Here is a 15,628-nt window from a genome sequence, read left to right on the forward strand (position 1 = left end):
TTAAGAAGGCCGTCAATAAAACACCCTCCGCCCCCACACGTACTGTATGTCCGTCACACACAATGGACAAGGTCAACCCTGTGTGAAGACGAGAAAAAAGTGAGAGGTGTGAGGGTTAAGAGGAAGAAAAAATGAGACTGAGAGGAGTGGATCACCTTGTATACACAACCGATAAAAGCGCGCCAAATATCTTCCCGCTGGACCAAATATTATTACTGTTGTTGTTATTGTAGGGAATTAAGGTGGTTTAAATCACTAGAGAGAGAGAGAGAGAGAGAGAGAGAGAGAGAGAGAGAGAGAGAGAGAGAGACTGGGTCACCTTGTAAGCCTGGCAGTATCGTTCGTCTCAGCTGATAAAGGCGACACACACTGACAACCATTAGCCATAACCTCATTCATCACCCAAACCGGTTTCATTTATCATTATACATCTTTTTTATTATATTATAAGAATATATTACATTATATTATTTGTATATTATCGAGAAAAAGAGAGATTGAAATACTAAATACGTCTGGCAGCCATGTAACCGTCAGTGATAATATTGGTTAAAATATCGTATGACTGACTAACATAATCTAAACGGTTTATATTATTAAATAGTATATTAATGTTACTGGTTTATAATTACATGGTGTTTTATCAGATACTTAAGTGATAAAACTAAGAGAAGTTAACATCGTACGTCTGACACCATCTGTCTGTCGCCTCATAAAAACTTATTAGTAAACACAATAAACACTACGTCATTATTATTAAAAATGGTAATATTATTAACTATTATCTTAACTGGTGATATTTTCCTCTATACAAACTGTGGCGCCTTATTAGTTAAGAAAGAGAAAGGAGTCCGTAACCTTGTACAGCTGGCAACGTCATCTATCAACCAGCTGGGAAAAGCGCGCCAAATCTCGCCTATAACGGAGTATCGTAACAACAACAACATCTTTGCCATTACTACAACCTTGTATTTTGTTATGATTACAGCCTCTGTGATAGTGAAGGAGACAGAGACAGACAGACAGGTAAAAAGAGTGAGATTGAGCTACAGAGAGAAAGTGTTGAGTGTAGTCAACAATTATGTCACAACAGGGGAGGTGAGGGGGGAGGTAAGGGGGGAGGTAAGGGGGGGGGAGGTGAGGAAAGGTAGGAAAGAAGGGGGTGATCTTTGGCCTGAAGGGTGGGTGTGGCCCTTTAACCCCCCCCCTCCCTCCCTCCCTCCCGGCGTGGTGACAGATAGGGGAGAGAGTGTGAGGGGGGAGGAAAGGAGGGGTGCTAATCGCTGCTAGTGACATTAACACCAGTTAGGTTAGGTCAGGTCAGGTCAGGTCTCCTACATAATAATTTACTGGTTTCAGGTGAATGTATCAGCAAGTATAGTGTAATTTTTCCCGCCATTCTGGATGATATGTGGCACACCTCCAGTCACCCAGTTAGATGTGAGAACGGATCTAACTGACTCACTTAAGTTACGACACAAAGATGGATTATCAAAGGTTAGGTGATGTGTTATGGTGTTATGTTAGGTTAGGTCAGGTTAGGTCAGGTTAGGTTAGGTCAGGTCAGGTTTGTGGTGGCGAATCACAGTTTAAGGAAGATTCTTCAAGTTACATACAGTTGTTCTTCCTGTCACTATATCAGTGTTGTGTTGTTGACCTTGTGTGTGTGTGTGTGTGTGTGTGTGTGTGTGTGTGTGTGTGTGTGTGTGTGTGTGTGTGTGTGTGTGTGTGTGTGTGTGTGTGTGTGTTTGTCAGGTGTGTGTATGTGTGTGTGTGTGTGTGTGTGTGTGTGTGTGTGTGTGTGTGTGTGTGTGTGTGTGTGTGTGTGTGTGTGTGTGTGTGTGTGTGTGTGTGTGTGTGTGTGTGTGTGTGTGTGTGTGTGTGTGTGTGTGTGTGTGTGTGTGTGTGTGTGTGTGTGTGTGTGTGTGTGTGTGTGTGTGTGTGTGTGTGTGTGTGTGTTTGTCAGGTGTGTGTATGTGTCAGGTGTGTGTGTGTGTCAGGTATGTGTCTGTCTGCCCGTGTCCAGGTGTGTGTGTGTGTCAGGTGTGTATGTGTCAGGTGTGCATGTGTTTGTCAGGTATGTGTCTGTCTGCCTGTGTCAGGTGTGTGTGTGTGTGTCAGGTATGTGTCTCTGCCCAGTGTCAGGTGTGTGTGTGTGTGTGTGTGTCAGGTGTGTGTGTGTGTGTGTGTCAGGGGTGGTAACGGTGCGGGGTCAGGGGATCAGGCCGATTTACAAACTCTCCCTCATACCCGGAGGGAGGAAGAGGGGAGGAGGAGAAGGAACAATGAGATGGCGAGGGAGGAGGGAAGGAGAAGGAGGGAGGAGAAGAAGGAAGAACAATGAGAGGAGGAGGAGAAGGGAAGAACAATGAGAGGAGGAGGAGAAGGGAAGAAACAATGAGAGGAGGAAAGAAGAAGGAAGCTACAATGAGAGGAGAGGAAGAACAATGAGAGGGAGGGAGGAGAAGGAGAAAATGAGGGAGGAGGAGGAGAAGAAGGAAGCACAATGAGAGGAGGAGAAGAAGGAAGAACAATGAGGAGGAGGAGGAAGGAAGAACAATGAGAGGAGGAGGAGAAGAAGGAAGAACAATGAGAGGAGGAGGAGAAGAAGGAAGAACAATGAGAGGAGGAGGAGGAGAAGAAGGAAGAACAATGAGAGGAGGAGGAGAAGGAAGAAGAATGAGAGGAGGAGGAGAAGAAGGAAGAACAATGAGAGGAGGAGGAAGAAGAATGAGAGGTGGAGGAGGAGGAAGGGTTGGTGCCCACCTTGCAATACCAAGATGGGAATGAAGCAACCAAGACATTCCTAGAGAGAGAGAGAGAGAGAGAGAGAGAGAGAGACTTGGTGATTTCTCCATAATAAATCACCAACAGGAAGCATCAAGATAAATCACCAATACATGATATAAATTTAAAAAAAATCACCATCACGACAATGTCTGTACTGACCACTACAGTAATCACCACTACAGCAATCACCACTACAGTAATCACCACTACAGTAATCACCACTACAGTAATCACCACTACAGTAATCACCACTACAGTAATCACCACTACACCCGACAGTAATCACCACTACAGTAATCACCACTAATCACCACTACACGTAATCACCACTACAGTAATCACCACGGTAATCACCACTACAGTAATCACCACTACAGCACTCACCACTACAGTAATCACCACTACAGTAATCACCACTACAGTAATCACCACTACAGTAATCACCACTACAGCACTCACCACTACAGTAATCACCACTACAGTAATCACCACTACAGTAATCACCACTACAGTAATCACCACTACAGTAATCACCACGGCAGCAATCACCACGGCAGTAATCACCACTACAGTAATCACCACTACAGTAATCACCACTACAGTAATCACCACTACAGTAATCACCACGACAGTAATCACCACTACAGTAATCACCACTACAGTAATCACCACTACAGTAATCACCATACAGCCTCACCACTACAGCACTCACCACTACAGTAATCACCACTACAGTAATCACCACCACAGTAATCACCACTACAGTAATCACCACTACAGTAATCACCATCACCACTACAGTAATCACCACTACGGTAATCACCACTACAGTAATCACCACTACAGTAATCACCACTAATGACAGTAATCACCACACTACAGTAATCACCACTACAGTAATCACCACTACAGTAATCACCACTACGCCTCACCACTACAGCACTCACCACTACGGTAATCACCACTACAGTAATCACCACGACAGTAATCACCACTACAGTAATCACCACTACAGTAATCACCACTACAGTAATCACCACTACAACTCACCACTACAGTAATCACCACTACAGTAATCACCACTACACAGTAATCACCACTACAGCACTCACCACTACAGTAATCACCACTACAGTAATCACCACCACAGTAATCACCACTACAGTGACCACTACAGTAATCACCACTACAGCACTCACCACTACAGTAATCACCACTACAGTAATCACCACTACAGCACTCACCACGACAGTAATCACCACTACAGCACTCACCACGACAGTAATCACCACTACAGCACTCACCACTACAGTAATCACCACTACAGCACTCACCACTACAGCACTCACCACGACAGTAATCACCACTACAGCACTCACCACGACAGTAATCACCACTACAGCACTCACCACGACAGTAATCACCACTACAGCACTCACCACTACAGTAATCACCACTACAGTAATCACCACTACAGCACTCACCACGACAGTAATCACCACTACAGCACTCACCACGACAGTAATCACCACTACAGTAATCACCACTACAGTAATCACCACTACAGCACTCACCGCCTTTCCTGGTGAACTTGATGACTCGTCCCCCTAGAGTGGTTAGTTCAGCCAAGGAGGGAAGGTCGTCTAACGCTATGTTGCCTCGGATGAAGTGGTTCAGCATCACGTCTTTGGTGAAATTGTGGACCAAGAACGGATTGAAGCCCCAGTCTATTGGGTAGTAGCTGTAGAAGGCGCTGTCGTAGGGTACTAGTGCTGTGTATCTGCCGGCTGGGGAGGAGGGAAGTTGTTAGTGGTGCTTGTAAGACACTACACTATAACATGATGCTTAGTTCATGCTAAAATGCCCAATTCACGGAATGGGCAAATTCACAAATGAGGCATAACAGGTACACACAGGTATATATACACACAGGTACACAAACACAGGTACAGACATAACATAAACAGATCACAACTCACTGTCTCGGAACTTGTTGGTCAGGTTAGCGTCAAGGAAGTGATGCAGGAACTCTGAGCCGGTGAAGGCGGTGTTCTCCTTGAGCGACTCTAAGAATGAGTCGAGGAACGGCCCTTCATCGTTCAGGGGCTGAGCAGTTGATCCTTCGAACTCTGAGAACTCGAAGGTTGGTGTTAGCGACGAGGAGGACGAAGAGGCGACGTCATCTTCGAGTACTAGATCGCCGGATATGGTCGGGGCGATCTGAGACGTGGCGAGTACAGGTGATTCAAGTTTGGTGCGACGGAAGGTGTTAGTATCTGATGGTCGACCTCCACGACGGGGTTTGAAGGTGGCAAACCGGTGCGTGAGGGCAGGGAGGCGTGTGGTGACCTCTGTGTTGACCTCTCCCTCCTGCTCCTCCTCAGGGACACTTGCTGAAGGGGATGGTGATGATGCAGGAGGTCGTCGGCCAGCTCCGGGTCTCTCTAACACTGGCAGGGAGTTCTCGATGACGTACACAACACCATCACTAAACTTGTACTCTTCTCCCGTTAGCCTTACACCGTTTACCATTGACCCTCCTGTTAACACACCTCCACTTAGATACATCAACAGGTACAGTCGGAGTCAAAAGTCCTGAACACTTGACAGTATTTGGCATGTAAATATCCAAAGATCTTAGGTTTTAAGGAGAGTTTTATCCGATTTTGTGGTTCAGGCATAATATAAGTAGTGTTATTAGTATATCCGAATCATATAACTCACAAGTAGATGACAGCTACTGCTAATTGTTCAACACCTTTTGACCCCGACTGTACATGCATTAGTAGATATAGATAAACAGATAGATAGTGGATAGGTATTTATTAAGTAAAATCATCATCAAAGTGAATATTGGGTAAGTGTGAGTGTGTGTGTGTGTGTGTGTGTGTGTGTGTGTGTGTGTGTGTGTCAAGAAGCAGTAATGAGTAATATGAATAATTTAGTAACAAGTGGCATACATCAGTAACCAACCCACATGTGGCAGATTTTTTTTTACCCAAGTTGAAACTGTTGAACCGATTAACTGAACCCGGAAATAGACAATGGTATAGTAGGCTTAGTTGGGGGTAGGGTAGGGTAGGTTTGGTAGGCAGGCAGGGCAGGGCAGTAGGGCAGGAGTAGGCAGGGCAGGAGTGGGGTAGAGCAGGCAGAGGGTAGGGCAGGGCAGATTAGGGCAGGGCAGGCTAGAGATTAGGGTAGGCAGGGCAGGCCAGGGCCAGATTAGGCAGGGCAGGCCAGGGTAGGCAGGGCAGGGGCAGTTAGGCCAGATTAGGAGGGGCAGGGGCAGGCCAGGAGTAGGGTAGGCAGGGGCAGGCTAGATTAGGGTGGCAGGGCAGATCAAGGGTAGGTTAGGCTAGATTAGGCAGTTGTGTAGGGTAAGAAGCCAGATTAGGTTAGGGCAGGCTAGGCATTAGGCCAGGCAGGCTAGGGTAGGGTAGGCAGGTTAGGCTGTAGCCAGACTGGCCAGCCAGGCAGGGTTAGGCAGGCCAGGCTAGGATTGGGATTAGGCTGGAGGTTAGGCAGAGGGTTAGGCAGGTCTGGGTAGGAGGTTAGCTTAGTGATTAGGGCAGGCTTAGTTAGGGGTAGGCCAGATAGGCAGGTTAGGCTAGATTAGGGTGTTAGGTTAGGTGGGTAGGCAGGGGTTAGGCTAGATTAGGGTAGGCAGTAGGCCAGACTAGGCAGGGCAGGTTAGGTTAGGTTAGGTTGGGGTGGGTGGAATTTAGGGTACAGATTAGGCTAGGTGGGGTGGGATTGAGGCTGGTTAGGTTAGGGTAGGTTAGGTTAGGTTGGAGTTGGAGATTAGGCAGTTAGGCTAGGATTGGGCTGATTAGGCAGGTTAGGCAGGCTGATTAGGCATTGGTTAGGCTAGATTAGGCCAGTTAGGCAGTTTGGTTGGGCAGGCTAGGCCAGATTAGGCAGTGTTAGGCTAGATTAGGGTAAGTTAAATTCAGGTTGGGGCAGGCTAGGTTAGGCAGGTTGTGTTTAGGGTTTAGGTTAGGTAGGTTAGCCAGGTTAGGTGCAGGCCAGGTTAGGCAGGCCAGGGTAGGGGGGCAGGGTTAAGCCAGGCCAGGCCAGGCCAGGCCAGGTTAGGCAGTAAGAAGGCAGGTTAGGCCAGACTAGGCAGGTTGTAGGTTAGGCCAGGCAGGTTAGGCTAGATTAGGGTTAGGTTAGGTTAGGTTAGGGTAGGTTAGGGTAGGTTAGGTTAGGGTAGGTTAGGTTAGGGTAGGTTAGGCTAGATTAGGGTAGGTTAGGGTAGGTTAGGTTAGGTTAAAGTGTGAGTAGACAGACAAATATATAGAGCCAGACAGACATACGCTCATCAGAGGTAAAGATGAGAGGGGAGCCAGCCAGGGTAGTGAGGGGCGCCGCGGGAGGCTGCTGGGGGTCGATCACATCACCAATATGAGCGTGGTTGAGGAGGACCCTGACGGTGGGCTCCCTCTCCACCAGGAACCCGCCGCCCCTCGGTAGTCCTGAGTTGCGGGGTATTAACAGCGTCCACGGCTTACCTGTAATAACATACCAGGTGTGTTAATTTAACATGGAACTACAGGTACAAGTACACGTGTTGATATAAGTTTATATACAGATACAGATACAAGTAGCGGTACATTTTAACTACAGAGAGAGAGAGAGAGAGAGAGAGAGAGAGAGAGAGAGTGAGACGCTATGAAAGACCCTGGTTGGTTGTCTACATTATTTGAGGTATTTCCTCCTGCATGGCTGACAGACCAACTATTGACCTTGTGATGAAATGTTCCGGGTTCGAGCCTCGGGTTATGGGGGGGTGAGGGGGGAGGGGGGAGGCTTAAGACCATTAATAATACGACTGTGACACTGACCCCACACAGACACACACGTACACGTTCATATATATACTGTACATACATATATACTACAGCAGACACCACATATAGACAGACAATCTTCCTCATTAGTATATTATAAATATTCATATCGATAGATAGTGTTACCAAGCCAGACTCCAAGAAACCCCGCTAACTATTGACCTTTTCACCCAAAATGGCGCGACATTCCACTGTGACTCGACTCGTAACTCAATAATTAAAATACAACCCTTTAAGAGAGCCCTTCTTGCAGTGTTGCCAACTCAGGGTCATCACCAAACACCCTTGCTGCAGTATTGCCAACTCAGGGTCACCAACACACCTTGACATTTTCACCTCGGCCAAGATACGTCCGTCTCTCCCCATGACGTCATCAACTTGTATGGATCGTGACGTCATAATTCACAGGGGATATTTGGGTGTGTGTCTGAGAGAGAGTACTGTACCTGTGACTGTTTTTCCCGCCAAATCTCTATTATTCCAATTTATTTACCTATTAACAGTTTTCCCGCCATTTTAACCAGTTTGTTTATTTACCACAATTTTCGCGCCATTTTTAAAGATACGAATTTCCCGCTCTAATTCATCGATAAACCATCAATGTTTATTTATTTCTTGGGTAGTTTTTCGCACCATTTTTTATCGCGCGTAGAGAATGTTGTTGTTATGACGTCACGGAGAGAAAGTGTGGAGAAGGAGGTAAGAATATTTATCATTATCGCCTCACTGTTTGGATTTGATAATTAACAGATAAATTATCATCATATACGACTGTTAATAATTACACCTTGATGGAAATAATTTGTTGTCAGGTTGAAACTTTGTATTTTATTGTAAATATATTAAGGTTAATATTGTATGATAATCTGTTGAGTAAAGTTTATTGATGAGAAAAAATAATAATTTATATATATCGCGTCTGTTATTGTTGGAGAGAGAGAGAGAGAGAGAGAGAGAGAGAGAGAGAGAGAGAGAGAGAGAGAGAGAGTATCTATTAGCCTAAGTCTCATTGTCGCCTCGTACTTAATTATATGGATCAAGTAATTAAGTTTTATTATACAGTTAAGTGTTTTTCTCGTTTCTTCAGACCTGACACAGATTTTTCTTAAGTGACAACACAGCACAACACAGCAGAACCTACCCACATACTCCTCCCCACACCCCTACACACTCCTGTTGTGGGGGGGCGTGGTGAGAGTGCGTTGTGGGGGTGTGTGGTGAGAGTGCGTTGTGGGGTGTGTGGTGAGAGTGCGTTGTGGGGTGTGTGGTGAGAGTGCGTTGTGGGGTGTGTGGTGAGGGTGTGTGGTGAGAGTGCGTTGTGGGGTGTGTGGGTGAAAGTGCGTTGTGGGGTGTGTGGTGAGTGCGTTGTGGGGTGTGTGGTGAGAGTGCGTTGTGGGGTGTGTGGTGAGAGTGCGTTGTGGGGGTGTATGGTGAGAGTGCGTTGTGGGGTGTGTTGAGGGTGTGTGGTGAGGGTGCGTTGTGGGGTGTGTGGTTGAAGTGCGTTGTGGGGTGTGTGTGGTGAAAGTGCATTTGTGGGGTGTGTGGTGAGGTGCGTTGTGGGGTGTGTGGTGAAGTGCGTTGTGGGGATGTGGTGAGAGTGTGGGGTGTGGGTGTTGTGAGGGGTGAAGTGCATTGTGGGGTGTGTGGTGAGAGTGCGTTGTGGGGTGTGTGGTGAGAGTGCGTTGTGGGGTGTGGTGAGAGTGCATTGTGGGGTGTGTGGTGAGTGCGTTGTGGGGGTGTGGTGAGGGTGCGTTGTGGGGGTGTTAACGGCTTATTCATGCGTTAGGTGATGGACTTGAGGGAGGAGGAGGGGAGGAAGAAGGGGGAGGAGGGGGAGGAGGAGGGAAGAAAGAGGGGGAGAAGGAGGAGGGGAAGGGGGAAGGAGGGGGAGGGGGCAGGTAGAAAGTGAAGGTGGTGGTGGGCGTCAGTGTTACCAACAGCCTGGGTGAGGGGCATCTCTCTTATATTAATACTATAAGACCAAGGATGTTGTTGGTAACGCTGTCAACACTTTTTTTCACATAGAACCTTTTCCGTAAAACCTGTCTGTCTGTCTGTACCAGTGTCTGTTTGTCTGTCTGTACCAGTGTCTGTTTGTCTGTCTGTACCAGTGTCTGTCTGTACCCGTCTGTCTGTGTCTCCTTGTACGTGTGAATGTCTGTACCAGTTAAAACCCCTGAAAATGTCAACATGTCTTTCTGACTGTATAACCTTATGATGGTGGTAATAATGGTAGTGGTGGTAGACGTGGTAGTGGTGGTAGTAGTAGTGGTGGTGGTAGACGTGGTAGTGGTAGTAGTAGTAGTGGTGGTAGACGTGGTAGTGGTGGTAGTAGTAGTAGTGGTGGTAGTAGTAGTGGTGAGTGGTGGTGGTAGTACGTGGTAGTGGTAGACCGTAGTGGGTAATGATAGTGGTAGTAGTAGTAGTGGTGGTGGTAGACGTGGTAGTGGTAGTAGTGGTGGTAGACGTGGTAGTGGTAGTAGGGGTAGTGATAGTGGTAGTAGTAGTAGTGGTGGTGGTAGACGTGGTAGTGGTAGTAGTGGTGGTAGACGTGGTAGTGGTAGTAGTGGTGGTAGACGTGGTAGTGGTAGTAGGGGTAGTGATAGTGGTAGTAGTAGTAGTGGTGGTAGTGATAGTGGTAGTAGTAGTAGTGGTGGTAGTCGTATCACACGAGGCTGACAATATTACCACACCCAGAGCTACTAAGACCACCACCCCTCATGTGCTGGTGTGCAACAACTTACCCCCACCAAATATTTCCCTCCGTTCCTTTAAATCATCTCTTTAAAAACCTGTATTGTCTAAGTATTAATATATTTGTAATACCTACTTTATATTCTTGCTTATATTGTGCCACCAAAACCATTATAGAACGTGTTATAGATAGATAGAAGCTCTCATTGTAATAATTATAGTTGCCGACAAGACATGATATTGACAGCTCTGTCCTCGTGTTCCACCTTAATACAATCCAGATATCAACTCCTCTGTAAAATATTTATATATTCTAATATAAATGTAAACCAATGAAATAAATAGATAAATAACGAAGTGATAACCTTGATAACATGGTGATATCTTAGTGCCACCATGTTGCTCGTTCTACTCCAGATGAAACATAATTCTTGCTTGAGATAAATGTACAGTTTATATCAGGTGCCTACAAGAGAACTTAGTGTTGTTGTTGTTATCTGTGTTCTTCTGGTTAAATAAACGGATTTATTATTAACCTTAACATAACAATACATCCCTCCCCCCCACACTGGTGATACAGGTCACAGGCAGCCAGCCAGCCTACATTCCTCAACTGCAGGTCAACCCAGTCCCAGTGTTAGTCAGCCCCAGCCCTCACAGGCCCCAGTACGGGAGGCCCCAATCTGACCAGACTTATCCATAAGAACTGGGGTCTATTATCACTGTAATCTATTTCAACTGGGGCCTATTAATACAAGGGCTATTAGAACTGGAGCCTATTAGTACAAAGGCCTATCATAACTGGGTCTATAGGACAGGGGCCTATTAGAACTGGGGTCTATTAGAACTGGGGCCTATTAGAACTGGGGTCTATTAGAACTGGGTGTAGAAGGCACAGTGGGAAGGAGGACCCAAAAAGAGGTGGGGGGAAGTGGGGGCGGTGAAGTGAAGCGGGCAGGCAGGGTGACCTTGAGGGGGGGGTCATCTAAACCAAGGTGGTGACCCAGACACACCTTACCTGAACTGTGTGTGGTGCTACTACTACTACTACTACTACTACTACTACTACTACTACTAGTACGGACAGTATAGGCTGGTACATACACAGGTACAGTAAAATACTAAAACTCAGTCTGTAAAGTACTACAGTACTTTACAGAGCTACAGATGTAACCTTCACCACAAACATTGAATTGTAGTGTTGTGTGTTTGTTGTGCGTTTGTTGTAGTGTTGTGTGTTTGTTGTAGTGTTGTGTGTTTGTTGTAGTGTTGTGTGTTGTAGTTATAGTAATGAATGTGTTTGTTAAGTATAGGTTTTATTACTTAACATCGTAAATATTAATAATAATAACCTATAATTATTATAACAATGACACTAATAATAATATTAACAACAACATCAATGGTTTTAAATTAGACAAAGTTAGATTTAGGCGCAAAATAGGTAAACATTGGAGGGTAGTGGACGAGTGGAACAAGTCACCAAATATCATCATTAACTCTAATACGCTGGACAGCTTCAAACACAGGCTGGGTGGATGTATGGGCAATAGGGGTTGGGTGTAAATGGGACTGCCCAGTATAGACCCGCTGCTGTTTCCTCCATTATTATGTTGCAATAAAAATAACAATAACAATAAGAATAATAATAAGAATATGAATATATCCTAAGACGTTCACCAGCACAATGCTTCTACCTCACTCAATCTAACCAAGCCTTACTCAACCTAACCAAGCCTTACCTAACCTAACCAAGCCTTACCTAACCTAACTTTACTTAACCTACCGTAACTTGGCCTCACCTAACCTAATCAAACTTAAACTGACCTTATTTATCTTTACTTAACCTAACCCGGGTGGAGAGAGAGAGAGAGAGAGAGAGAGAGAGGATGCAACACAAGGACATGCCAGCCCTCCCTCACCTACCCACCTGACACATTGAACCTTACCTAACCTCACCTTAACTCCGACTGTGGTGGGTGGGTGGATGAATGGATGGAGGGAGAGGTGGATGGATAGATGGATAGAGGTGGATAAGTAGAGGCAGTCAGAGAGAGAGAGAGAGAGAGAGAGAGAGAGAGAGAGAGATATATTCTACCTATGTTTTGAGATAACTTTTTATCTATATCTCTGTATTTTAAAGTAATAAAGCTTTATAAATCAGATCAAATGAAAGCTTAAAGTAGTTTAAGCTTGATTATTGAAGCCTAATTAAACTGTGGTTTGTCAGCTTACACGTGTGCCAAGATTCCAGGTGTATATATATATATATGTATGTATGTATGTATGTATGTGTACCTGACGTTTTGTGTATGTAATTAAAGGTGTTTGGAGTTGATGTGAATAAAATTTAGTACACACACACACACACACAGTGAGTGGTGGGGGGTAAGCAAGAGAGGGTGTGTTGAAGGTCGCCCAGTGTGTGTGTGTGTGTGTGTGTGTGTGTGTGTGTGTGTGTACTTTCCACCTGTCTCTTTCATATTTCAGCTAGGCCTCTCTCTCTCTCTCTTTCTCTCTCTCTCTCTCTCTTGGCAACTTTCCCCACCTCGCCTGTAACAGGATCACGGTCTTATGGGAAGATAGTTTTAAAGAATTGGTAATATTTTGTTCTGTTAAAACGATTCATTTTTTTTAGAATTTTTGGTTTAGTTGATGATGATAATGTGGGTACAGGTGTGGCTACTGGTGTGGGTACTGGTGTTTGCACAGGTGTGGGTACAGGTGTTTGTACAGCTAACAAATACAGGTACAGATACAATTAACTATACATTTAGTTACAGGTACAGGTAGGGACAGGTAGAGGTAGAGACAGGTACAGGTAGGGACAGATAGAGACAGGTACAGGTAGGGACAGATAGAGACAGGTACAGGTAGGGACAGGTACAGGTAGGTACAGGTACAGGTAGGGACAGGTACAGGTAGGTACAGGTACAGGTAGGTACAGGTACAGGTAGGGACAGGTACAGGTAGGTACAGGTACAGGTAGGGACAGGTACAGGTAGGTACAGGTACAGGTAGAGACAGGTTACAGGTAGAATTACAGAGTTACAGGTAGGGACAGGTAGAGACAGGTACAGGTAGAGACAGGTACAGGTAGAGACAGGTACAGGTAGGTGGTATAAATAAATAGGTTTTGTACAGTAAAATAAGAGCAAGAATCAGAGCCTAAACTTGACCCAGTTATATATGGCGGAGTACAGTGACTCTCCCTCTCTCCCTCTACTATCCCACCCACACAGTGCCACCCCCTCCTCCACAGTGCCACCCTTCCTCCTCCACAGTGCCACCCCCCCCTCCCCTCCACAGTGCCACCCTTCCTCCTCCCACAGTGCCCCCCTCTCCCACAGTGCCACCCTTCACTCCTCCCACAGTGCCACCCCCTCCTCCACAGTGCCACCCCTCCTCCCACAGTGCCACCCCTCCTCCACAGTGCCACCACCTCCCCACAGTGCCACCCCTCCTCACAGTACCACCCCCCCCTCCTCACAGTGCCACCACCTCCTCCTGATGCCACCCCCTCCTCCACAGTTGCCACACCCACATATAAAGTGACCTTATAAAACAAGTGCAAGTTAACACACTCAACCCCAGCCTTTGTGTATGTAAACAATGTGTACTGACTCACCTCCACCCCGTGTCCCTCCACCCTGTGTCCCTCCACCCCGTGTCCCTCCACCCCATGTACCCTCCACCAGATGTTTCGCATAATACCGCATCAACACACTGAGTGGTACGAGTTTCTCTCACCTGAATAAAATCGTGTGGTCTCTCTCTCTCTCAATACCATTTAGACCTGTGATTCTGTCCTATTGACCTCCCCCTCACCCCTACACCTGTCCCTCACACCTGCACCTGCCCCTCACCCCTACACCTGCCCCTCACCCCCTCACCCCCTACACTGCCCCTCACCCCTACCTGCCCTCACCCTACTGCCCCTCACCCCACACCTGTCCCTCACTACACCTGCCCCTCTGCCCCTACACCTGCCCCTCACCCCTACACCTGTCCCTCACACCCCACCTGCCCCACCCCACCTGCCCTCCACCCCTCACCCCACCTGCCCCTCACCCCTACACCTGCCCCTCACCCCACCCTGCCCCTCCCACCCTCTACCCTGCCCCTCACCCACCTGCCCTCACCCTCACCCCTGCCCTCACCCTCTTCTTCCCTCACCCCTCTTATCACCCTCCACTTTCACCTGCCCTCACCCTCTACTTTCTTCCCTCACCCACCTGCCCCTCCACCCTACTTATTATCACCCTTATCTCTTCACCATATCTCCTTCCTCCATCTCCTCCTTCCTCTTACTCTCCACCCACCTGCCTCTTTACACCTGCCCCTCATCCCACCTGCCCTCACCCTACACTTGCCCCTCACCTCTACACCTGCCCCTCCCACCACCCTGCCCCTGCCCCACACTGCCTCCCTCACCCCTACACCTGCCCCTCACCACCCTAGACAAATAAGGTAACACTAAGCTACAGTCCCCGTCACTAGTACGTTTACAGGGACTCGTGCAGCGTTGTGTTTGTTTACCTCACTATAGTAAACATTCTCTCGCATCAAAGTATAACAATATTAAAACAAATATATCAGTGTTTATGTAACGAGCCCCTGTAAGGTGTGTGTGTGTGTGCGCCTGACACACACACACACACACACTGCTAATATTACACACGGTACAGGCTATTTAACAGTCACGAACCTGCTCTACCCACCAGCCAATGACAGTGCTGCCTCTTAGTGACATCATCAACATTAACCAATGATACAGCCGCCCCTTAGTGACGTCACTATCAGTAACTAATACATAGCCGCCTCTTAGTGACATCGCGATCACCAACCAATACACAGCCGCCTCTTTGTGACATCACTATCACCAATCAAAACACAGTCGCCTCTTCGTGGCATCACTATCACCAACCAATGACACAGCCGCCCCTCAGTGACGTCACCACCACTAACCAATGACAGCTGCCCCTTAGTGACGTCACCACCACTAACCAATGACATAGCCGCCTCATAGTGACGTCATCACCAGTAACCAATGACACAGCCGCCCCTTGGTGACGTCACCCCCCACTAACCAATGAATGAGACAACCTTGGCATGATACAACAAGATAAGAGGAACTGTAGCTAATGTACTTTCTTACATGGCGGTGCAAGAGGTACAGTAGGGTGCAGGAGGTACAGTAGGGTGCAGGAGGTACAGTAGGGTGCAGGAGGTACAGTAGGGTGCAGGAGGTACAGGGTGCAGGAGGCACAAGGGAGTGCAGGAGTACAGTGGGA

General features: G+C 47.0%; 1 protein-coding gene and 1 long non-coding RNA gene across 2 annotated transcripts in view; one reads left to right on the top strand and one right to left on the bottom strand.

The window, feature by feature from the left end:
* Positions 1-15,628, bottom strand: part of LOC121867736 — a 38,677-nt gene that overhangs the window by 15,238 nt on the left and 7,811 nt on the right. Inside the window, exons 2-4 of the mRNA XM_042367796.1 lie at positions 7,107-7,301; positions 4,770-5,330; positions 4,365-4,577 (exon numbers count right to left, since the gene is read on the bottom strand). Coding sequence (XP_042223730.1) covers positions 4,365-4,577; positions 4,770-5,330; positions 7,107-7,301 — 969 coding nt within the window. The remainder of the gene's footprint in view (positions 1-4,364; positions 4,578-4,769; positions 5,331-7,106; positions 7,302-15,628) is intronic.
* The window catches only part of LOC121867739, a 35,424-nt gene that overhangs the window by 8,982 nt on the left and 10,814 nt on the right, over positions 1-15,628 (top strand). The gene's annotated exons all lie outside the window — the stretch shown is intronic.

This window comes from Homarus americanus, unplaced genomic scaffold (genome assembly GCF_018991925.1).
Source record: "Homarus americanus isolate GMGI-L3 unplaced genomic scaffold, GMGI_Hamer_2.0 scaffold46583, whole genome shotgun sequence".
In the NCBI taxonomy this organism is placed as follows: domain Eukaryota; kingdom Metazoa; phylum Arthropoda; class Malacostraca; order Decapoda; family Nephropidae; genus Homarus; species Homarus americanus.